The sequence below is a fragment of the Schistocerca americana genome, chromosome 3, assembly GCF_021461395.2.
Source record: "Schistocerca americana isolate TAMUIC-IGC-003095 chromosome 3, iqSchAmer2.1, whole genome shotgun sequence".
Lineage (NCBI taxonomy): Eukaryota > Metazoa > Arthropoda > Insecta > Orthoptera > Acrididae > Schistocerca > Schistocerca americana.
This window is the reverse complement of record NC_060121.1, coordinates 225,920,925-225,946,912: the sequence shown is the minus strand read 5'-3', so window position 1 is coordinate 225,946,912 and position 25,988 is coordinate 225,920,925. Positions and strand designations below refer to the sequence as shown.

General features: G+C 44.7%; 1 protein-coding gene across 1 annotated transcript in view; it reads left to right on the top strand.

Annotated features, from left to right (window-relative positions):
* Positions 1-25,988, top strand: part of LOC124605988 (transcriptional regulator ATRX homolog) — a 493,634-nt gene that overhangs the window by 367,318 nt on the left and 100,328 nt on the right. The window contains exon 27 of the mRNA XM_047137952.1: positions 3,970-4,141. Within this exon, the coding sequence (XP_046993908.1) occupies positions 3,970-4,141 (172 nt within the window). The remainder of the gene's footprint in view (positions 1-3,969; positions 4,142-25,988) is intronic.

Here is a 25,988-nt window from a genome sequence, read left to right as displayed (position 1 = left end):
TGTTAACTAACTTTTCATTGAGTTTCATGTAAATGCAGTCTTCCAGTGGTCTTGGTTGCCCTGTTCCCTTTTTAAGAATATTCCAAATTGCTTTAATTTTGTTATCAGAGGTGCTAATCTCAGACATAATGCACATACTTCTGGACTTTTTATTAACTTTTCTTATTAAAGTGCAGCTGTTTTTGTAATGTTTGACTGTTTCTGGACCATTACTCCTTCTAGCTATAAAATACTGTTCCCTTTTCTGTTTGTAAGATATTTTTATCCCTTTAGTAAGCCATGGCTTTTTAGATGGTTTCTTACAATTATGTTTCAGTGTTTTCTGAAGGAAACTGTTTTCAAATATACTCACAAAGGTATCACGAAATAGATTAAATTTTTAATTAGCATCAGCTCAGTCTGTCTAATTATTGCAAGCTCTGCCTAAAATTTGCGATTGTTAAATTGTTATTTGACTGCACCATTTTGGAGGACTGTTTTGCATTACTGTATGTAGCTGCGTCATATATTGTAACTAGCTGCACATCATGGTCAGGCAGACCATTCTTAGCAGGGAAAGTTTTTATTTGTGTGCTGCTTTCCTATACTACCAGAGTACAAAAATCAATACCTGACATCCAATTGAAAGAACCAAATAATACTTCAAGGTCAAGCTCTCTATCAGACTCGTTCAGAAAATCTATATTGAAATCCTCACGAACAATAATTTGCTTCCCTCTGTTTCACATATAGCACAACAAAGAATCCTAGTTTTTCAAAAATAGCTGAAAATGTCCCAGTAGAGACATATACACAGCTATATAAAAGTACCATTATATTGTTAAAAACCATTCAAAAGTGAAGATCACACAAATATTTTTTATTCAAGACAGTACGTTTCAATACCCTTAGCTGTCAACTTCAGGTCTCAAACATTTTACGCGAAAGAACTTGCCCCCCTTCTAACAGCAGTGTACCGCAAGTCTCTAGAGGAACAGAAGGTTTCAAATGATTGGAGAAGAGCACAGGTAGTCCCAGTTTTCAAGAAGGGTCGTCGAGCAGATGCGCAAAACTATAGGCCTATATCTCTGACATCGATCTGTTGTAGAATTTTAGAACATGTTTTCTGCTCGTGTATCATGTCATTTCTGGAAACCCAGAATCTACTCTGTAGGAATCAACATGGACTCTGGAAACAGCGATCGTGAGAGACCCAACTCGCTTTATTTGTCATGAGACCCAGAAAATATTAGATAAAGGCTCCCAGGTAGATGCCGTTTTCCTTGACTTTTGGAAGGCGTTCGATACAGTTCCGCACTGTCGCCTGATAAACAAAGTAAGAACCTACGGAATATCAGACCAGCTGTTTGGTTGGATTGAAGAGTTTTTAGCAAACAGAACACAGAATACTCAATGGAGAGATGTCTACAGATGTTAAAGTAACCTCTGGCGTGCCACAGGGGAGTGTTATGGGACCATTGCTTTTCACAATATATATAAATGACATAGTAGATAGTGTCAGAGGTTCTATGCGGCTTTTCGCGGATGATGCCATAGTATACAGAGAAGTTGCAGCATCAGAAAATTGTAGCGAAATGCAGGAAGATCTGCAGCGGATAGGCACTTGGTGCTGGGAGTGGCAACATAGACAAATGTAATGTATTTCGAATACATAGAAAGAAGGATCCTTCATTGTATGATCATATGACAGCGGAACAAACACTGGTAGCAGTTACTTCTGTAAAATACCTGGGAGTATGCGTACGGAACGATTTGAAGTGGAATGATTATATAAAATTAATTTTTGGTAAGGCAGGTGCCCGGTTGCGATTCTTTGGGAGAGTCCTTAGAAAATGTAGTCCATCAACAAAGGAGGTGGCTTACAAAACACTGGTTTGACCTATACTTGAGCATTACTCATCAGTGTGGGATCCATACCAGGTCGGGTTGACAGAGGAGATAGAGAAGATCCAAAGAAGAGCGGCACGTTTCTTCACAGGGTTATTTGGTAAGCAAGATAGCATTACAGAGATGTTTAGCAAACTCAAGTGGCAGACTCTGCAAGAGAGGCGCTCTGCATCGCGGTGTAGCTTGCTGTCCAGGTTTCAAGTGGGTGCGTTTCTGGATGAGGTATCGAATGTATTGCTTCCCCCTACTTGTACCTCCTGAGGAGATCACAAATGTAAAATTAGAGAGATTCGCGTGCACAGACGCTTTCTGGCAGTCGTTCTTCCCGCGAACCATATGCGACTGGAACAGAAAAGGGAGGTAATGACAGTGGCACGTAAAGTGCCCTCCACCACACATTGTTGGGTGGCTTGCGGAATATAAATGTAGATGTAGATGTAGATGTTTAAAAAAATGTCGTAAACCATGTTCATTTTACCCTGACCTCACGCTCAAGATGTCAAATGGATTAAACTCAGCACATTATAAACATTTGTCATCACTAAAATATTAAAAATCACACACCATCTTGTCCAAAAGGTCATGTCCATATACATACTCTCACAGATGCTTGTTATGTGATACACATACATACACAGTTGTGTGTACACACATGTGTATCATGTAACAACCATCAGTGAGCGGTATGTATATGGACATTGCCTTTTGGACAAGATGCTGTCTAATTTTAAATATTTTACCGATTTTTATAATGTGCTGAGTTTTATCCACTTGTTATCTTGTGCATGAGGTCAGTGTAAAATGAATATGGTTTACTACAAAAAAATGTTTAAGACCTGAAGATGATCGCTAAGACTGTTGAAACCAGTTGTCTTGAATAGTTTAAATTCGTGAGTTCAGGAGCTCTAAGCATCTTCATGAACAGAATGCAGATATTTAGCCATTTTCTGCTCCCAGTAATGGCATTATGCTGCAAAGCACTATTTCCTGCCAGGACTTTCATGTGTTTATTTTCATCACATGCCAGAAGACAACAGTCACTATAGGAAAATCATTGGCCTTTAGGGCAGCATCGTTAGTCTTGATCAGGTCCATCATCCTTAGTTTGAACAAAAGCACCTGGATACCGAAAACTGGCTCTGGCAGCCACATTAGCGATGATGGTTTTGCAAGGATAGGAAATTATGTGCTACAGAGCCATTGAGTCGTGAGGGAAATCCATCAATCAAAAATATTGAAATGGCTCACGGATCAGTCGAATCGCAGAAGTGATCTGCAGTGGGTTTCAACACATTGTTTCTAATAAAGCAACACTGTTGTTCAAAAGATTTGACTTTAGTGAAGAGTTTCTTAATAGAGATACTTCACAGTGGCATGAAAATGAAGATTTACTCAGTTCTCAACACCTACTTAATAAACTGAAAGTTGGAAATGAACTGAGTGAGAGAGGTGTTAGGCTTGTAGAGGACCACTGTAACTCTTTTCATTTGGTGTATCTCCATTTCATTGAATTCTTCTGTAGTATCCAGTTTTTTGTATGCCACTTTAGGCTGTTTGGACTTATAACTGACTGTCTTTACAACTGGCCAAAAATAACAGTCAAAAAAGATTTTGATAGAGGCTATTTCAATGCTGAAATTCTTAGACAAAAACATTTGCACTCTTTTTAGGCAGTCGTTTTCGTACCCAGTAGATTATTTATGACTACTTACTGCCATTTGTTAATAGAGTTGCAACTTATTTTGCTAGCAGACAGGTATCTTCCTTTTCCAGCACTTAACGTCACATGGACTTTACATGACTGTTTGTGTTTACTCTCACTTTCTAAAATCATGTTGTGGTGAAAATTTATCACACAATATGTTTAACTTGGGACTCCAGTTCCAGATGCGTAACACTCTGTAGAAACTAACATAGACGAAGATTATTTTTATACATAAGCCTTAACATTTTTCTGATAATGAAATTATTAAGATAATTGAAAAAGAAAATAAAAACAAGGATCAGAAGTCATTGGAGTAGTGGGAACAGTTTGTGAATGACAAGTCATTATTTGTGTTCATAAGCCTTAACATTTTTCAGATAATGACATTATTGAGATTACTGAAAAAGAAAATGAAGAGGAGGAACAGAAGTCATCGGAATGGTGGGAACAGTTTGTGACTGAGGAAGAAATGGATGATATAAAATCCAGTGGAAAATTAATGCTCTTGTTCTATATCTTGCAAGAATGTGAGAAAATAGGTGACAAAGTGTAAGTTTGTATATTTATTATTATAAAGGTTAAAAATGTGTTAAGATGTACATGTTTATGCCCATTGTACATAGACAAATGGGCAATTTATGACCACTGGAATGAGTTATGGTAACAATTCACCACATAGAGATGTAGTTGAGCTGTCAAGTTCTACACACACAATGTAAACATCTGATAAAGTGGTATACCACCAACCACCCTACCTATGCAGTACACTACTGCATCCCTAACACACACTTTCTCATGAACCTATCTCCTGCTGACCATTCCCCTGTAGATCTATCCTCTACACTCACCACCACCACCACCACCTCCAGTCACTAGCATTTCCTGTCTGGCTAAGGGTAGGACTGTGTCTGTTAAGAGCTTTTTGATCTACCATTGTGCTGCAACTACTGTGCAGAATTCTAGTTTGATAGCTATTTGTATACACCAAACAGTGAATACTGCAAACTTGCCTGCTCATTTGCTGAATATACTACACACAGTCACATCAACAGCAGTTTCAGTATGTGTGCCATTATGAACCCCCCACCCCTTTTCCTTTCATTTCGTGCTCTAATTACTCTGAAGTGAGCTGGTGGAAACTGTCCCTCCAGCACATCCTCTATTCCTTCAGTCTCTGTTGCCCATAAAACTCATCCTCAGCCACAATCTTTCTATTCCCTTACCTGTTTCCCATTCCCTCTTTGTAACTTTTTCCTTTACTATCATTTCCCATATGTTTCTATCCTATAATACCTTGTTAATATAGTAGCTCCTTCCATCTGTCTTTTTTTTCTCCCCTCCCATGTTCCTGCCCCCTCTATGTTTTATCATTCTCTACCCAATCAGTTTTGTAATTTTTGCCAGGAATGATACACATTTTATTCCCCCATTACTTTCCTACCTTACTTTCCTTTAGGCAGGTACCACAGTCATACAAAATTTCTGAAATCACAGCATTTCTGCCATTGACTGTAATTATTGTTTATTTGCACCATCAACTAATTTCTGCTATTATGCTTTTTTCAAGGGTAGTTGACATGCATGAGGAAAGACTACCAAACTGCCTGGTCGACAGTATATAGTGGGCAGATATAGAATGTATGACAAGTATTCAAGTGTACAATTGTTATAAAAACAGTTTAAAAGTTGCAGAGAGATGAGATCATTGCCCACTGCAAGTCAAAAGCAAAATTATAATTGTCTTGGCACTGGAAATTGTCAAACCTGTGACAACACATGTAAGTGAGTACATGTCGAGGCATTATTCTCATTCATTTCAACACAGAAACTCTTTGTGTTGACTGGCACTGGGCAGTGTTATCGCTTCTGCCACTACTTTTAATCTGTTTGTATACCAATTGTACTCATTACTACTTGTCACAAGATTTTTGTTTGCCCACCACATGTTGGTGGTTGGACAGCTTGCTGAGTTTTTGTTGTGCACAGCTACTACAACTTGAAAGAAGAGTAATAGATGAAATCAGCCAAGAGGGGAAATAAAGATTATAGCTGGTAGTGGAAATGTCATTTTAGGACTGTACTATATTCGCCATGTGCTACATTTCCTCCCCCCTTCCAGCTGTCCCAATCTTTCTGTCACCTAATGTAAATAGTAAATAAATCTTAGATGATTACGTGGCAGAACAAATGTTGAAACATTAGATGTACTTTGTATAGAGAGAATATGTCTTTATGATGTGAGTGAGATTCAGAGAAAAGGAGCTATTCTCAGTTATGATGATGAAAAATTAAAATTTAAATGAATTTTTTTATTTAAAAAGTTAATCGATATAACTAAAATTGAATGATGTAACTGTTGTGACTCACCGATCTTTCAAAGTGCCGCCACGCAGTTACGCGTGTCATCTACATGCGGCGCTGTCTGCCAGCCATGCAGCAGCAGTGCCCCCTAAGCAGCCAGCCAGCCAGCGGCCACTAGACTTGGACTCAGTTATGATTTGACTGTTAAAGTGTACACACGTCTTATTCTGTTTGCTTGATTTGTGACTTTCATGTATTGCGTCTTCCTTGGAATATATTCGTTCAACTTGAAGTTATTACAATTGGCGACGAGGTAGTGATTTTTCTTTTCCATCGTTGACCCACATGTTTCCATGGCTACTTTAGAGCAACTATTGCAAGGTCTCATAGAACAGCAAACGCTTTTCACAAATGCGTTTGTATTCCCAGTTACAGTATTGCCGCAAAGCCTTATTTTAAAGTTTTGCTTGTTAACAAAGCCTGACCTTGAAGTTGGCCTCATTGCTTGTGATTTGATCATCACAAAGGCCTGGGTTGTTTTATTTGCCGTGTACTGCAATCCAATGTGTCAAATTGTAGCACATGCTTACGTGTACCCACGTTGCATGTGCCAGCGGGAGTGGGGCATGGTGTGTGAGATTGTAATGAAGTGAAATACATGCTGTGTGCCCACATAGCTATCATTGTTTTTCTATAACACTTTCACGGCAACAGCGGGTTGTTAACCAATCCAAAACACCATCCCAACTGAGTATTGATATCAGAGTCAATGACAAAGGATTGTTATCCCCTTCGGACCACTCCCATTTTCTAATCCACAATGTAACATTCTATTTCCAGGGTATCCCAATCACCCACTTCAAGGCCACACATTATAACATTAAAGGACTGATAAAAAGATGATACTCAGATGAATCACAATAGATTAATATATTGTACACAGAATGTTCAACAGAATCTCTCGTTTCTTGCCACCCTTGCTGGACAACTCCTGCCAGTGATGTAAGGAATCTTCACTGAAGCTTCCACATGCATACCAGTACATCTGTTCATTTCTTGTCCCAACAACACTGTAATGATTTGCTTCAGAACTCCCGCCCCCTCTCCCTCCTGCCACCCTCTCCCACATATCCCCACCCCCACTCCACTCTACCCCACTCCATCCTCCTCTACCTCTAACCTCTGATGAGCACATATCCACAAATTGATTCCTGTCAGTAATTGCCACATGTAAGAGAATAGCTTTGAAATGCATCTATTTTTGTAAAACTTCTTTACTGCATAAGAAAAGCTTGTAATCTTGTCCTTACCTGATCTTTTTACTCCAGAGCATACTGAAACAGCATGCTTGTTTCTATAATGTTTTTGCTCCTATTTTACTTTTGCGTATTTGCTACAGGGTACTGAAAAGGTGCTGCAAGTACTCACCATGAGGATTAGTTTGGTGTAATTTGTGACTCAAGTGTTTGGAGACATCTCGTATACTTCAGATTGAAACAAAACTCCTACTGTTAAATAGGAGAGAATTCCTGTCTTACATAGCACACAGTTTTTCTGCCCATACTAGTTTCAGCACTTTTTTTACTGACTTCAGTGAGTTTTTCTGTATTATTTTGCCTCAGAATTATTGTGTTGGAGTTCACATAAAACTTGGGTGAATGCTATTTCCTACAAAGGAATGATAATACAGGGTTACGCAAAACATATTTTTGTCTGCCGAGTGAAATATTTTAACTGAGTTTATATAATTTGAGGTTACTGATTACAAATATGCAGTCAGAAGTTGTCCATTTTGTTAGTACATTTCACGACATATACTTACAAATGATTATGATTTTTATAAGATTCAGCAGCTCACTATTAAATAGAACTAACATTTCTTCAGGCAAGAATATTAAATTGTGATTATTAATAGTGTTAGTAATGATGTTTTAATAGACACTTAAAATTAATTTTAAAAAAAATAGAAAAAAGGTCAAATGTTTTGTGAAGCAATGTCTCTAAAAGTAAGAAATGAAATACATTAGAGGAACATTTGATATGCCTTTGAGTGGTGCATGAAATCATGTATGGCAGCTGAGGTGCTCACACATTAGTGACGTAAAAAAAAAAAAAAAACAACTCTGGTATTCCGTAAAATTCTGAGTTAAACATTGAACTTTAAATTATCAGTTGGTTCCTCATTTACTGTAAATCAATGGCTCTCAAATTTTTTTCCTCTGCCCGTCCCCCATTAGCAAAAATAGTATCAACCCCCAGTCCATTTTATTAATAAAAATAGCCCTTTTATTTTCTTTACCTTATTCTTTGTTTTGCCAAATTCTATTTATAAGTATTTCACACAACAGAAATCAAAACTACACAAGTTATTTTAAATTATGAAATTATTTGTATTTTTAATTCAGCATGCAAGAATTCCAAGAGCAGTCAAAATTTAAATTACGAAGTTCAGTGTGAGGCAGAAATTTGTTTGCTTACATTTAGCTTTGAGTGGTAGTTCAACTTCATATCTGCCAAAGCTGAAAAGCTAGTCTCGCACAATATGTTGTCACAAAATGAATATGGATCTTCAGTGCATTTTGGTTCAACGTTGGTAATTCCTAGCTGAGGTCCATGAGCATTTTTAATGTATTTTTAATTTGATTAAATTTATTAATGTCAGTGCAGAAATACTTTTCGGGGAGAACTTTAGTGTCGCAAGGTGATTAAGTAAGCAGGTTTTTATCTCCATTGGGGGTATTGTATTATCTATGTCCTCTAACAGAGACACTAGAGTAGGGAACATACCTAATATGCCAATTTCCATATGTTTTTGCCACAGCTCTAATTTCCTTAGAACTGCCTTTTCTTTTTCATTCCAAGATGCAGTAGTACAGTTACCTGATTACCTTGAAGTGGAGTGTTAAGAATATTTACGTTCTCAAAAATATCAGTGAGACATGCCATTTTCAATAGAAAATATCCATTGCTGAAACAGTCTTCTTTAGAGTGACTTTTCTTCATTAAGAAACAGAATACTACATTCCTCAGTTCAAACATTCTTTTCAATACATCAGCTGTGAAAGATTAGATTAGATTCAGTTTTCAATCTAGTGACCCAAAAAATGATGTGATTCTCATGGGTGTGGAACATACCACATCAAACTTTTGCATATAATACTCACTACCCTGATCATTTGTCAGGAGATTGTCAAATTAGGTGAATACAATTCAGCTAATATTTACAGAATTAATATGCTGTCAGAATGAAACATTGTTATGCACTATTAATAAATTTATCATACACAAAATACCTGATCTTGACTGTTGTGACCAAGAGCTGTTGAAATTAACATATTCACATAAGCTGGCCTAACAGTGTCTGTTAAGATATTCATCTGTGGAGTAGAAGGAGTTGCCCATTAAAAAAGTCTTTCAAACTCTGTTTAAATCGTGCTTTATCTGAAACCTAGTTTTTAATGGTTGCTGACAATTTATTGAAAATGTGTGTTCCTGAATATTGGACCCCTTTTTGGACCAAGGTAAGCAATTTTAGATCTTGTAAATTATTCTTATTCTTGGTATCGATACAATGTATTGAGCTATTGGTTGGAAATAGAGATGTACATGTATTACTTGCAACAAATTTCATTAAGGAATAAGTATACTGAGGAGTAGTGGTTAGAATACAAAGTTCCTTGAAAAGGTTTCCACATGATGTTCTTGAATTTACACCACAAATGATTCTTAATACACACTTTTGCACTCTAGAAACTTTTACTCAGTTTGATGAGTTACCCCAAAATATGATCACATATTGTGACATAATACAGTATAACCTTGTTAGCGCAAACTCACATAAGACGAACTCACGGTAAACGCGAAAAAAATATTGGTCCCGCCAAGAATACATTATTTCTTATGGTATGTTTTATCGGTTAACACGAATTTCGGTTAAGGTGAATTACGAACTCTGTTTCAGTTCCTAATGTAATTAAATTTCACTGTAACATAAACTTCCGACCTTGCAGTATTCTAAAGCATAAATGTTTCTGAAATGAATGTAGGAAATGTAGCTACAAAGCTAATTATACTTACTTGTTGACTCATTTTTAACATATTGTAGGACAGTAGCCGCGATTATCACCTCAACAATCATGTATGCTGTACATTGTAAGACATTCAATAATTTGTGCAGAAGCATTTAGGAATGTACTCAGTGCCAGATTTGACAGGTGTTCTGTTAGTCATAACCTTATCGAGTTGGAATACTGAATAAAAACTACAGTTACAACCAGTACCGTAGCACGCGAAAATGGCAAAGAGGAAACAGACAGCTCTAAATGTACAGTTAAAGCTTAAGATTCTAGATGAAGTGGACCATGGTACCAAGAAAACAGCAATTGCAGAGCAGTTTGGAATACCTAAATCTACTTTATCCACGATTATTAAGAATCAAGAACAAATTATTAATGGTGCGGGATCAGGTTCTGGAAACAAAGCTAAACAACTTCATACCACCATGTATCAAGACATCGAGATGTTACTGCTAGAATGGTTCAGTCATATGCGTGCATCTAACATATCTTTAACTGGCCCTGTGATTCAATCAAAAACAAATGATATTGCTAAAGATATGGGCATCAAAGACTTCCGTTGTTCTGCTGGTTTGTTGTATCGGTTCCAAAAGAGACATTCAATTTCACCTGTACAAATTTGTAGTGAAGCAAATAAAGTTGATGAAGAAAGTGCAAACAACTGGTTGCATGAATTCAACCTAGTGAGGGAAAAGTATGCCTCGTGTGATGTGTTTAACATGGATGAAACTGGATTTTTCTACAATCTTTTTCCAAATCGCACCCAGGAGATAAAAGGTGATAAGTGTCACGATGGAGCATGAAGCTAACAACGTGTGACTGTTGTACTGTGCTGTAATGCTGACGGCAGTGAGAAGTTTCGTCCCTGGGTTATCAGTAAATCCGAGAAACCATGTTGTTTTAAAAACATAAATATGGACACTTTACCTTGCATCTACTCTCACCACAAGAAAGCTTGGATCGATGGCACATCATTTTGCAAGTGGCTTCTTCGTTTCAACAGTTGAATGGTTGCTCTAAATAGACATGCTCTTCTTACATTGGACAGATGTACTGCCCATAACGTTCATGACCTGAACCTGTCCAACATAAAGGTTCAGTTTTTTCCACCCAATGCCACAAGCCACCTTCAGCCTTTGGACCAAGGCATAATCTCTCTCATAAAGAGAGCTTATCATAAGCGACTTGTAAGAGCTGCAATTCGTGCTGCTGAAAACAATAGTGCAACCCCAAATTGGAATCTGCTTGACACAATAATTGCCATCACAACAGCCTGGAATTCAGTATCGCCACATCATATAGAGAAGTGCTTTAACAGAGGTTGGAGACATAACAACACTGAAGATGTCCACGAGTTAGAAGATGCCACTTCACCTGATGAATGGACAGTTCTGCAGGACGTTGCTAACCTTGGGATTAGCTTAGAAGAATTCATTAGTGTAGACGCCGGCGTTGCCGTATGTGCTTCTGTGGAATCGGATGTGCCAAAAGCTGTGAAAGACGTGCAAGAAGGACCATCAGAAGAAAGTGAAGAGGAAGAGAATACAGATACCATTCCACCTACCAGTCAGGAGATGTTGACAGCTTTGGACTGTTTAGAGCGGTTCACTTCAACATCTGACGTCACTGCTGGGTTTACGGACGCTATCATTACAATTGGTTGTGAAATTACAAAATATTATCGTTCCCATGAACGTCAGTGAACCATGACTGAATTTTTTCCAAGAAAGTAACCTATATAATTCGTGAGTACTTGGATTTTACAATCACTGTATAGTGTTATAAGTCTACAATAACGTGATTGATAGTGTAGTGTATTATACATTAGTGTACTGCTGTACCTGTATACTTATTAAAATCTGTGTTTTTCACTTAACACGAACTCCTGATTTTTTTGGTTCCTTCGGATTCGTGTTAATGAAGTTTTACTGTAGAATGAAAGTAAGCAAAGTATGCAAGTTCTTTTAATATTTATATCTCCTACATCTGTCATCATTCACACTGCACATACAGACTTGCTTAGGTGCTTAAGCAATTCTGTGGTATGGCCTTCCCAACTGAATTTATTATCGGGACATAATCCCAGAAATTGAACACTGTCAGCCTCTTTGATCTGCATGATGTCATATGTTACATACATGGTGGAAGGAAATGTCTTACAGGTTCTGAACTGCGCATAGTAGGTCTTTTCAAAGTTTAATGACACTGAATTAGCTTTAAACCTGTTATGTCGGTGAAAATTTGATTGGCAGCTATTACTAAATCTATACTTGACTTGCTATTTATTGTAATGTTTGTATCATCTGCAAGCAAAACACACTTAGTATCTGGTGATGTAGCAAAAGAGGAGTCATTAATGTACACAAGGAAAAGCAATGGATCCAAGATGGAACCTTGAGGAACACCACATTTTGTTAATTCTCAATCGGATGAAGATTGACTGCTTACTGCACAGGTATTTTGCAATCACACCCTTTGTTTCCTGTTAGTTAGATAAGACTCAAACCATTCCGCAGCTCTGCCGGTGTCGCCGTAATATTCTAATTTACTTAAGAGGATGGTTTGGTTCAAACAGTCAAAGGCTTTTGACAGGTCACACAAAATGCCCGCCCCACCCCGGGGGTTTGGCGCTCACAGGGCCCCAGCCCTCGCAGCACCGCTTCTCTTTCTGTGCTGTACGTCTCCTCTTCTCCTGTCCTTTTCCCTTCTCTTGGGGAGATGTCTCGTGCCTCCATGGGCTCTTGAAGCTCATTTGCGTTGGTGTGCTTGTTGGAGTATTCTCTCTTGTCCTGCTCTTTCCCTGCACCGCCCTTTCCCTGCACCGCCCTTTCCCTGCACCGCCCTTTCCCTGCACCGCCCTTTCCCTGCACCGCCCTTTCCTTCCTTGTTCTGCTCTCTTTTTCCTCTGCTGTGGCATTTGAGGCCATTCTTTCTTTCTTCCTTTCCCTCTTATCATTTCTTCTTCTTCCTGTGTGTGCCTGACAGCCACCCACACGTTTGACGCATAGCAGGAGACTGGGTAACGGGTTTTTCCCAGTCACCGGTTGGCATGTAGGGCCCGCATGTACCCCCTGGTACTGGCCAGGCCCAGGGAGGGGCGATTGCCTGAGCTGTTACGTTCCTCCTCTGCCGATTGGTCCCTCCATCTGTCGTTCAGGAGGTGTGACCTAAGGTGAGGACAACCACCTAAGGCGGAGGGCTCCCCTTTGGAGGGCCCCTGGCTGGAAGGAGCATGCCATTGGAGACACTGGCAGTCATGGGGAACTTCTTCCCAATGACTGATTTTCCTTCTCTTTCTCCGAGTGTTTCACATAAAAGAAAGTGGAGTGAGGCTCCTGCCTCAATGTCTCTTCCTGTTGCACCTCAATATCTAGTAGTCTCACGTTTAGACGAAAACCAGAATTTGGCTACTGTTAACCCCTTTGTCATACAGAAAGGCGTGGATGGCATCACCGGCCCTGTGAAGTCATGCTCTCGTCTTTGCAATAGAACTCTGCTTTTGGAAATTGATAGTGCTCTCCAGGCCCAGAAACTACTCAAGGCCCAAATCCTCCATGAATATCCTATAAAAGTGGAGGCTCACAGGACACTTAACTCGCCCCGCTGTGTTATCTACACCCGGCTGCTGGGTGGTCTGACAGAGGAAAAAATAACTAGTTATCTATCGGATCAGGGTGTTACTGCTGTTCATCAAGTTACGAAGAAGGAAGCTGCCGATTTGGTGCCCACTCGCACATTGTTCCTGACTTTCGATTGGTTAACAGTTCTTACTAAGATAAAGACAAGCTATGAAGTCATCTCTGTTGCGCCCTTACATTCCCAATCTGTTGAGGTGTTATAAATGCCACCAGTTCAATCATACCAGCACATCATGTAAAAACACAGCCAAATGTGTCACTTGTAGCATGGATGCACACGAGGGCACCTGTCCACCTCCTTCCCCCTACTGTGTCAATTGTAGTGGGTAATATGCTGCTTCTTCTCGTTCTTGTCCCGTCTATCAAGATGAGCGGGCTCTTTAGGAGATAAGGGTGAAGGAAAAGGTATTTTTTCCTGTTGCCCGGAAACTGTTGGCAAGCCGTAAACCGAATATCCCTTTGTCTGTGTAGCCTCTCCCTGTCCCACAATAAACATGGCTATGCAAACTTGTGACTTACAGTTCAGTTTGATGATCTCAAAGTCGCCTCGCCTTAAAGCTGACACTCCGTCTCCCGTTTCCCGGGCTGTAGATTCTGCTACATGCTCTTCGCCCTCACCGGCGAAGACGATTACAACGCAGCCAGCAGACTGTCAATTTAAAAAGGATTTCTTGCATACATCGAGTTCACAGCCATCTGGCTCTTCTGCAAATCGCCAAAAGTCAAAACAATCAAAGGCAGACAGTCTTCCCCCTCTCCGACTCATCGGCCCTTTTCAACTGACCGACACCGGGGAAGCTCCATTCCTCCTGCTGAGTTGATGGACAAAGATCCTCCACCTGTGGATTCCAGTAGCTGTCCTCCCTCAACGGCTCGCCCTAAGCGGCCATCGAGGTGAGTGTTTCTTATTCATTCTCCGGTGTTCCTAAATTTTATGGCCCTTTCACAATGGAATATCAATGGCCTTTGGTCTAACAGGGTGGACCTCCAGCTGCTCCTGCGATCGCGATGTCCACTTGTAGTCTGTCGCCAAGAGACCAAGCTACGTCCTCAAGACCATTTTGCTCTTTCCCGTTTTACTTCGCTACGGATGGACCTTCCCCTTACGGTGGCGATTCCTGCTCATGGTGGGTCATGCTGCTTCTACAAGATGATGTTTGTCATTGTCGTATCCTCTTGCACACCCTCCTGCTAGCAGTTGCAGCCCATGTGTTCCTTTCCCAATTTACCTTTTCCCTCTGCACCATTTATATCCCTTCATCTTCTGCTGTCACTAGGGCGGACCTGATGCAGCTTGTTGCTCAGCTTCCTCCACCCTTTCTGCTCCTTGGTGACATCAATCCCCATCATCTTCTTTGGGGCTCGCCTGTTGCCTGCCCGAGAGGTTCTCTTTTGGCGGATCTTCTTAATCATCTTAATCTTTTGTGCCTTAACACCGGCAAAGCCACATTTCTCTCTGATTCCACACACACTTATTCCCACTTAGACTTCTCGATCTGCTCTGCCCAGCTCGCTCGTCATCTAGAGTGGTGTGCTCTTTCCGATACTTACTCGAGTGACCACTTCCCTTGTATGACTCATCTGTACAGTCATACTCCGCCACAGCGGCCCGCTCATTGGAAATTCTCTCTTGCCGACTGTAGGCTCTATTTCTCCATTGCAGTCTTTGATGAACAGCCGTTTCCCAGCTGTGATGATCAGGTTGAGCACCCCATGGACGTTATTCTCTCGGCTGCCGAATCCTGTATCCTTCGTACTACTATTTCTCCCCGTGGGGTCCTGGTCCCTTGGTGGATTGTGGAGTGTAGTGATGCGATTTGTGCCCGATGACATGCACTTCGTGTCTTTCACCATCATTTTATGTTAACGAACTGCGTCTGCTACAAGCAACTCCGTGTGCAGTGCCGTTGCACTATCAAGGAAAGCAAGAAAGCGTGCTGAGTTTCCTTCACCAGCTCGTTCAATTTTACTCTGTCCTCCCTCATTTAGGGCAGCCTGCGCTGGCTTTCCAGGACTACCGCCCACACCCCGATCCCAGGACTGACTGTGGCAGGAAATGTCATAGTCGACCTTGTAGATGTTTCCAACACTTTGAGCCAGTACTTTGCGGAGGTTTCAAGCACCACCCACTACCATGCTGCCTTCCTTCCTCGGAAACAGGTGGAGGCGGCTCGTGCAATCTCTTTTCTCTCTTTGAATCGAGAATGCTACAGTACTCGTTTTACTATGAAGGAGCTCGAGCGTGCACTCTCCTCATCCAGGTATTCTGCTCCTTGGCCCAATACAATCCATGTCCTCATGCTGCAGAACCTTCCTCCGCATGATCAGTGGTCGACTAGTGTGATGGCTGGAGTCACACCATCTTCACACTAATGCTCAGTGTGGGTTCAGAAAGCTCCACTCAGCGGTTGATCATCTCGTCACCCTGTCGATGTTCATCATGAATAATTTTCTGCAGAAGTGTCAAACAGTGGCCGTGTTCTTTGATCTGGAGAAAGCCTATGATACCTGTTGGTGGACGAGCATTCTACATACTATGCACACATAGGCCTTCGCGGTCGTTTTCCCACTTTCATCTGGTATTTTTCACCAGACCGAATTTTCTGGGTACGTGTGGGTTCCTCCTTATCCCACACCTTTTCACAGGAGAACGGAATGCCTCAGGGCTCCGTCCTGAGTGCCATCCTCTTCACCATAACCATCAACCCAATTATGGACTGCCTTCCAGCTGGTATTTCCGACTCTCTTTTCATTGACAACTTTGCTATTTATTGCAGTTCCCAGTGGACGTGTCTCCTGCAACACTGTCTTCAACGTTGTCTGAAGCACCTCTATCCTTGAAGTGTCACAAATGGTTTCCACTTTTCTGCTACCAATTCAGTTTGCATCAACTTCTGGTGGTACAAAGTGTTTCTTCCTTCGTCCTTACGACTGGGCCAAAATGCTCTCCCGTTCATGGATGCAATGAAGTTCTTAGGGCTTACGTTCGATAGGAAACTCAGTTGATCTCCCCACGTGTCCTACCCTCCTGCGGGTTCAGGGGTAAGAATAGGCCCGCGGTATTCCTGCCTGTCGTAAGAGGCGACTAAAAGGAGTCTCAAACGTTTCGGCCTTCTGTGATGGTCCCCTCTTGGGTTTGACCTCCTTTTTTCCAAATTTCCGTTGTTAGTGCGTGCCATTTGGGGAAGGACGCCTTACGTGGTGTTTTTCTATTGGCCCATCATGCACCACCATCTTGCATGTTACCTATTGTCGTGTGGCAGGATTTACACCCAACGTCTTCTGGGTTGCCTCCTTCTCGTCTTGTGCGCAATCCCCCTCTTAGCGCCCCGACAACTGTGGACCCTTTCAACACCTAAAATCCAGCACGGTTGCCAGTCCGTTGTGGTGGGGTCGTCATGTACCCTCTTGGTGGTAGCCCCCTGACCACGCAGGGATCGCACTACAGATGCCAGAGCTGTTTCCTCCCTATGCATGCCAAGGAGTATGTGCCCATCTTGTCCGGGGCACGGGGACTCCGGGCAACGGGTTATCGGCCAGGTACCCGTTGCTTTGGCTGCGTGGCACCCTTGGGGAGAGCCCTCGTTCGAAGTAGGTGGCATCTGGGCGGATGTGGTGCAATGAAGCGCAATAAATCACACCAAGCTGGTGGTCGCACAGCCACCAGCGTCTCTAAGCGAGGCAGAGTTGGCTTCGATGCTGCGCAATATGACCCTCAGTCATTCCCCTCGTTGGCTGCGCCATGGGAAGGACGCAGATCTAGTGCCAAGCGGGAGCCTTACGTACCGCAATACCTTGTCTGCAGCAGGACTGATGGTGACTCCTTTATTACGACGAAGCCTCTGTTTTTTGTGGAACACCTGGAGGATAAGTTTGGGGAAGTGGCGGGGTTGTCTAAAATGAGGAATGGGTCCATCCTCCTCAAGACGTCCTCCCCAGCCCAGTCACGAGCGTTGCTCTTGTGTGATAAGCTGGATGACATCCCTGTTACCGTCACTCCCCACAGTAGCTTAAATATGGTCCAGGGGATTATTTACCATCGTGACCTCTTGTTACAATCCGATGACGAGCTGAGAGCCGACTTGGAACGACGTGGTGTACGTTTTGTCTGTCGTGTACATAGAGGACCCAAGACTAACAGGGTGGCCACCGGTACCTTTATCTTGGCCTTCGAGGGTGATGTCTTGCCCGAGAAGGTCAAGGTAATGGTTTACCGTTGTGACGTCAAGCCATACATCCCTCCCCCGATGCGGTGCTTCCAGTGCTGGAAGTTTGGGCATATGTCCTCCCGTTGCCCATCCAGCGCTACATGTCGCGATTGCGGACGCCCCTCTCATCCCGATTCTACATGTGCGCCTCCACCTGTATGTGTCAACTGTGGGGAGCACCACTCTCCATGCTTGCCGGATTGCCCCGTTCTTCATAAGGAGCGGAAGATAATGCAATTTAAGACCCTGGACTGGCTTACTTATCGAGAGGCAAAACTGAAATATGAAAGGTTGTATCCTGCTTCCATTCGAACAACTTATGCTGCAGCCACGTTATCGTCGCCCACGCGAGCGACGGTTGTCGCCTCATCTGTGTCGCCTTCGGTGGGCCCTCGGGGCCGTGCATCTCTGTTTGCCCCCCTCGTGTCTGAGGGCAAGCCTTCCTCTGTTGCCCCCTTAGCGGTTGGGGGCAAACCCTCTTCTGTCGCTCCCCCCACGCTTACTTCGGGGGTGACATCTCCTCCAAAACCGGGGGGCTCGATCCCTCCCCCTCCTCCTCCACCGGCATTGCCTCCGCCGGTTCCTCTCTCGCGGAAGGGGTCCCTCGGGGCTCTCCCTTCCTCCGTTTCTTCTCCTACCCAGCCGGATGTCAGCCAGTGGCTGAAGGTTCCGCCACCTGCTGGTCGTAGGGCTTCTGCGTCATCGTCAGCGTCCGACGCTCCTTCAGAGAAGCTCTCCCAGCCCTCTCACCCTAAGGGCCGATGTGAGAAGAAGGAACGGAATGTGTCCAAGAAGGACGACGTTCCTGAGGTTTCAGTACTGCCTGCTGTACATAGTCCTGGCTCCGGGGATGAGGTGGAGATGCTCGCCTCTGCCGCGGATCTCACCCTCACGGAACCCTTGGGGGCCTTTCCTATGGACACAGCTGACTCTCCCCCGGTGGCGGCAGTTGGCTATGAGGCGCCGTCTGCCTCTTAGTCGCATTCACGCCCTCCTAGTCCCTTCCTGCTTCCATTCTCCTGTGGAACTGCGGCAGTTATTTCCACCACCTGCCTGAGCTCCGGATACTTCTGCGTGTTTCCCCTGTTCTCTGCATTGCTCTGCAGGAAACTTGGTTTCCAGCAATGCGGACCCCCGCCCTTCGCGGTTATCGGGGATACTATAAGAACCGTGCTGCCTGTCAACGAGCGTCAGGTGGGGTTTGCCTCTTTGTTCACCACTCTGTCTGTAGCTCGCCAGTACCCCTTCTGACGCCTTTAGAGGCAGTCGCTGCCAGGGTTAAGCTCTCACCGGCTATTACAGTTTGCTCTGTTTACATTCCTACGGATGGGGAGCTCCCCCGACATGTCTTGGCTGCGCTGCTGGCTCAACTCCCGCCACCATTGCTGCTTCTGGGCGATTTCAATGCCCACAACCCTCTATGGGGTGGGACTGTCTCTGATGACCGAGATCGTACCGTGGAGCATTTGTTGGCTCAGCTCGACCTTAGCCTCTTGAACACCGGTGCTCCTACGCATTTCAGTGTGGCCCACGGCTCATTCTCGGCCATCGATCTCTCTCTTTGCAGCCCCGGACTTGTCCCATCCCTCCACTGGAGAGTGCATCCTGACCTGTGTGGTAGTGACCATTTTCCCATCTATTTGTCACTGCCCCAGTGTCATTCTTCTGGGCGCCTGCCCCGCTGGGCTCTCCACAAGGCTGACTGGCCGGCTTTTACTTCCGCTGCAACCATTGAGTCTCCCCCACAGGGTGACATTGACGAGGTGGTCCGTGTCTTAACCACGTCAATCATTTCGGCGGCCGAGGCTGCCATTCCCCGCTCTCCTGGACTCCCTCGGAGGAAGGCTCTCCCCTGGTGGTCGCTGGAGATTGCCGAGGCTATTCACGACCGTAGGCGGGCTCTCCAGCGTCATAGGCGGCACCCGTCTGTAGAGATCCTCATCGCCTTTAAGAGGCTCCGTGCCTTGGCCCGTCGCCTTATCGCACGGCGTAAGCAGGAGTGCTGGGAGAGGTATGTCTCATCCTTGGGCTCCCGTGTCTCCCCCTCGCTTGTGTGGTCCCGGATCCGGCGGATTTATGGATACCAGACCCCTATGGGTGTCCCTGGGATCTCCTTGGACGGCGCTGTCTGCACGGACGCTGCCGCCATTGCTGAACACCTTGCTGCGGACTTTGCTAAGAGCTCTGCGACTGCAACTTATCCCCCCGCCTTTCGCTCTCTCAAGGTGCGAGCCGAGCAGACGCCGTTATCATTCCACATGCGTCGTTCTGAAAAATACAATGCTCCTTTCAGCGAGAGGGAATTCCTCGCTGCCCTCGCAGATTGCCCTGATACAGCACCAGGACTAGACTGCATCCACGCGCAGATGCTGAAGCATCTCTCCAGCGACTGCCAGACACACATCCTCACCATCTTTAACCGCATTTGGAGTGAGGGCATGTTCCCATCGCAATGGCGAGAGGGTCTTATTGTCCCCATCTTGAAGCCCGGTGCGGACCCACTGGTGGTGGACAGCTATCGTCCCATTACCCTCACCAACGTTTTGTGCAAATTGCTCGAACGTATGGTGGGGCGGCGTTTGTGTTGGGTCCTTGAGTCGCGCGGTCTCCTCGCTCCATCCCAGGGTGGCTTCCGTCGGGGCCGGTCTGCAGTGGACAATTTGGTGCGGCTGGAATCTGCTATCCGTACAGCCTTTGCCTGATGTCAGCATCTCGTTGCTGTATTTTTTGATCTGCGGAAGGCGTATGACATCACATGGAGGCATCACATCCTTGCTACGTTGCATGAGTGGGGTCTTCATGGTCAGCTCCCGGCTTTTCTTCAAACCTTTTTATTGTGCCGCTCTTTCCGGGTGCAAGTGGGTGCCGCCTCTAGTTCATCTTATATACAGGAAAATGGGGTCCCGCAGGGCTCGGTGTTGAGCGTCTCCTTATTTCTAGTGGCCATCAATGGTCTGGCTGCAGCCGTGGGGTCGTCGGTGTCTCCTTCTTTGTATGCCGACGCCTTCTGCATCTCATTTAGCTCCACGACTACGGGAGTCGCTGAACGCAGGCTGCAAGTAGCCGTTCGCAACGCAGCATCATGGGCTCTGACTCATGGTTTTCAGTTCTCTGCCACCAAGACTCGAGTTATGCACTTCTGCAGGCGTCGGACGGTCCACCCACATCCTGAACTTTACCTCGACGGCCACCTGCTTGACGTGGTGGACACTTGCCACTTCTTAGGACTCGTCTTTGATGCCCGGCTCACATGGGTTCCTCATATTACTCAGCTGAAGCAAAAGTGCTGGTGGCACTTCAACGCACCCCGCTGCCTGAGCCACACCTCTTGGGGTGCGGATCGCTGCACGCTGTTGCGATTATACAGAGCCTTTGTGCAGTCCAGGGTTGATTATGGGAGCCTGGCCTATGGGTCTGCATCACCCTCAGTGTTGAAGTTGTTAGACCCCATACACCACTGTGGGGTTCGGCTTGCAACTGGCGCTTTTCGTACGAACCCCGTGGATAGTCTACTGGTGGAGGCCGGGGTTCCCTCGCTGCAGATTCGCCGCCATCGACTGCTCGCTGACTATGCAGTCCACGTACATTGCTCGACGGGCCATCCCAATCGTCGCCTGCTTTTCCCTGCCATGGTCCTCCATCTGCCCGAACGGTGGCCTCGGTCTGGGCTTTCCATAGCTGTCCGCGTCCAGTCCCTGCTGTCAGAACTGGGGCCATTCCCTCTTCTGCCTCCCTTCCGGGTCCGTGCACCTACGCCTCCCTGGTGTTTGCCCCGGCCGTCCGTCCGTCTGGACTTGGCACAGGGACCCAAGGACTCGGTTCCGCCTGTGGCCCTCCATCGCCGTTTTCTTGCGCTCCTCGCCTCCTTTTCGGGCTGTGAGACTGTCTACACTAATGGTTCCCTGGTTGATGGTCGCACTCCCTGCGCTTTTGCTCACGCTGCCCATGTTGAACAGCGCTCCTTGCCAGCTGGCTGCAGTATTTTTACTGCAGAGCTGGTGGCCATATTGCGCGCTCTTGAGCATATGCGTTCCTGCTCAGGTACGTCCATCGTCATCTGCAGTGACTCCCTGAGCGGCCTCCAGGCCATCGACCGCTGCTATACCTCTTCTCCTCTGGTGTCCTCTATTCAGGAGTCTGTTTTCGCCATTACCCGCTCTGGTCGTTCGGTGGTCTTTATTTGGACGCCAGGTCACGTTGGCATCCCGGGGAACGAACGTGTTGACAGGCTGGCCAAAGGGGCGATCGACGCCCCAGCTTTGGAGATCTGCCTCACGGCTCGCGATCAGCAGCTGGTGTTGCGCCATAAGGTACTTGGGATGTGGACTGCTGAGTGGCGTGGCATGACATCCCCGAATAAACTGCGGGCTGTCAAGGAGACGACCGATGTGTGGCGCTCCTCCCTGCGGGCTTCTCGCAGGGACTCTGTCATCCTGTGTCGGCTGCGCAGCGGCCATACCTACCTGACGCACGGTCATCTTTTACGTCAGGAGGGTCCCCCCCTGTGTCGGTGTGGGTCCCGGCTGACGGTCGCCCACATTTTGTTGGAGTGTCCCCGACTGCGCACCCTCCGGCAGTCTTTTAATCTCCCAGGCACTTTGCCTTTGATTTTATGTGATGATGCCTCCATGGCTGATGACGTTTCAAATTTTATCCGTGGTAGTCCTTTTTATGGTTCCATTTAGGGAGGTCCTGCACCTTTTCCTGTCTGTGTCTTTTGTCCTCGCGTCTCTCAATATTTGTTGCTGTTTTGGTGTGTCGTCGGATGGTTGACTCTTTCCCTTTTTTTGTTCTCATGGTCATTCAGTCAGTCTCCGGCCATCTTCTTTTCTTCTGTTTCTTTCTGTCTGGTGTTCATCTGTACCTTTCGTGTCTGTAGTGTTCGTTGCCGCATTTGTGTTATTTTAGGGCCTGGGGGGAGTCTCCTTCCCCTTGGGGTTTTACCTGCTTCGTGAATTTATGTCTCGCCTGTTTTTGGAATGGGGGACTGATGACCTTAGCTGTTTAGTCCCCCTTAAACATCCCAACAACCACCACCACCACCACCACCACGTGTCCTACCTGGCTCCACCCAGTCCCTCAATGTCCTTTGTGTATTGAGTGGTACCTCTTGGGGAGCTGACCGGACTGCCCTCCTCCGTCTTTACCGATCTCTTGTCCGCTCCAAGTTGGATTGTGGATGCATTGTCTACTCCTCTGCACAGCCATCTATCTTTCACGGTCTAAATACAATCCACCATTTGGGGATCCATCTCGCCGCTGGTGCCTTCCATACTAGACCCTTTGAGAGTCTATACCCAGAAGCTGGTGAACTATCACTGTCATACCAGTGTGACATCCTACTCAATAAGTGTGCCTGTCGGCTTTCTTCCATGCCAGGCTACCCGACCTTCGACCCTTTTTTTGATGACATTCTTGACCACCAATACGAGATGTACGTCTTCTCTCATCACCTGCTTCAGCAGCTGCAGTTCACGCATCCTGCCACTTTTCGAATGGGTGAGATCCCTTCACCACCTTGGCTTCAGGCACAGGTTTGTGTTTATTTTGACCTCAGCTTGTTCCCGAAGGATTCAGCTCCCGAGATGACCTATCACTGCAAATTTCTCGAACTTCGCTCACAACTTGCTGATAGCATATTTTTGTACACTGATGGTTCCAAGTCCGCCCACGGTGTTGGCTGTGCTTTTGTCATCAGGGATGATAAGTTTCAATACCGATTTCTTGACCAGTGCACAATTTTTACAGCAGAGCTTTTTGCCCTCTATCAGGCTGTTCACTACGTCTGGAGGCACCAGCTCACTCGCTGTGTGATCTGCTCTGACTGCCTCAGTGCCCTTCAGAGTCTGGATGATCCCAATCGAGTCCACCCCATCGTTCGATGGATCCAGGATTGCCTCCATTTGTTCGCGGATGGGGGAGCCCAAGTGATGTTCATGTGCGTTCCTGGCCTTGTTGGTGTGCCTGGGAATGGTTAGGTTAGGTTAGTGTTGTTTAACGTCCCGTCGACAACGAGGTCATTAGAGACGGAGCGTGAGCTCGGGTTAGGGAAGGATGGGGAAGGAAATCGGCCGTGCCCTTTGAAAGGAACCATCCCGGCATTTGCCTGAAACGATGTAGGGAAATCACGGAAAACCTAAATCAGGATGGCTGGAGACGGGATTGAACCGTCGTCCTCCCGAATGCGAGTCCAGTGTGCTAACCACTGCGCCACCTCGCTCGGTGTGCCTGGGAATGATGCTGCTGATGCTGCAGTCAAGGCCGCAGTCCATCTTGGTCGACCCACCTCTTACTCTGTTCCCTCACAAGATATTCGTAATTTTCTCTATCGGCATATCGTGTCACTTTGGCATGACCATTGGTGCTCCCAACATGGGAGCAAACTCAGAAGTGAAACCTCTCCAAACAGCCTGGTCGACTTCCTCCCAACCATCTTGCCGTGAGGAAGTAATGTTTGCTCGGTTGCGAATAGGGCATTGCCACTTTAGTCACCGCCACTTGTTGCGTGGCGACCCTGCACCCAGCTGTCCTTTCTGTAGCCAGCCATTAACAGTCAGACATTTTCTGATCCTCTGCCCCTATTTAGCCACTTACGTCTCAGGGTCGGGCTGCCACTTGCTTTGCCGGACATTTTAGCGGATGACGTGCAAGCTGTGGCTCGCATTTTAAGTTTTTTAAAAAGCAGTAATATGACAAAAGAGATTTAATTTCTACCTGGTGACTCCGGTGTCTTGTTGACGTCTTTTAGATACTCTTCCGTAACGTCTTAATGTTTTAGATTTGTTTCTTCTTCCTTTCTGTATTGGACCGCGAAACAATTTTTTTCCCCTCGTGGTCCCTGCATTCTATGGTTGTATACTGGATGCTTATGACCTTAGATGTTTTGCGCCCTAAAACACCACAAAAAAAAAAAAAAAAAAAAAAAAAAAAAAATGTCAGTGGCCTCTAATTTATTATCTAATGAATTAAGTACATTCTCACTGTAAGTGTGAATAGCTTTCTCTATATCGGAACCGTTAAGAAATCCAAACTGTGACTTGGACAATGTACTATTTGCAGTCAGATGCTTAAGGAGATGCTTGAACAAAACCTTTTCATATATTTTTGAGAAAGCTGGCAAAAGTGAAATTGGTCAATAGTTTGATGGTATCTCTTTATCCCTCTTCTTGTAAAGAGGCTTAACTTCAGCATATTTTCCGCTGATACGAGACTGATTACACAAATAACTTAAGATAGAATTCAGCTAGCATGCACACCCTTTGATTAACTTCGTTGATATGTTATCATATCCACTAGAATACTTAGATTTTACGTATTTTATGATGAATGCTACTTCTTTGGGAGACGTGAGTGTAATTTCCATTTTACTGAAGTTATTTTTAAAGACTGGTCTCAGATACTCCATTGCACTGTTCACCATTCCTGATAACCCCAGGCTGTCAGTAACAGAAATGGAGTACTTGTTTAAGAGGTTTGCAACACTACATGCACTTGTTACCAAAGTCTCATTTATTTTTAGAGCTATCTGTTCCTCATCGTTTTTGGCCCCACCTGTCTCTGTCTTCACTACATCCCATACAGCTTTTATTTTGTTGCCTGGTGTACTTACCTTTTTCTCATAATAAAGCTACTTCGATTTCTTGATTACTTGCTTCAATATTTTGCGGTATTCTTTGTAATGCATTACAATGCTAATATCAGAGCTGTTCCTAGATAGTAGATTCAGTCTCCTTTTTTTCCCCACATGATATCTTTATTCCTTGTGTAATCCATGGTTTATTTTTTGACTTCTATGTGATTTGAGCTACCTTTAGGGGAAAACAATTTGCAAAAGTGAAGGTAACTTTATTAATGAATGCGTTATATTTTCCATTTGACTAAGAAGTATTGCAAACATCTATCCAGTTCATTTCTTTGAGCAATTTTGTGAATTTCTCAATTTTTTACTTATTTATTGCCCTCCTATACTCAGGTTTAATAGATTTTTTTTTAATCCTGATACGTTTCAGCATTTAACACAAGGTGCTGCATGATGTGATCAGATAGCCCATTTACTATTGGTTTTGTGATATGACTTTTTTTCGTTAGATTTGTTTACAAAGATATTATCAGTAGTAGTCTCAGAGCATTTACATATCCTAGTTGCAAAGTTCACAGTAGGGACTAAATTGAA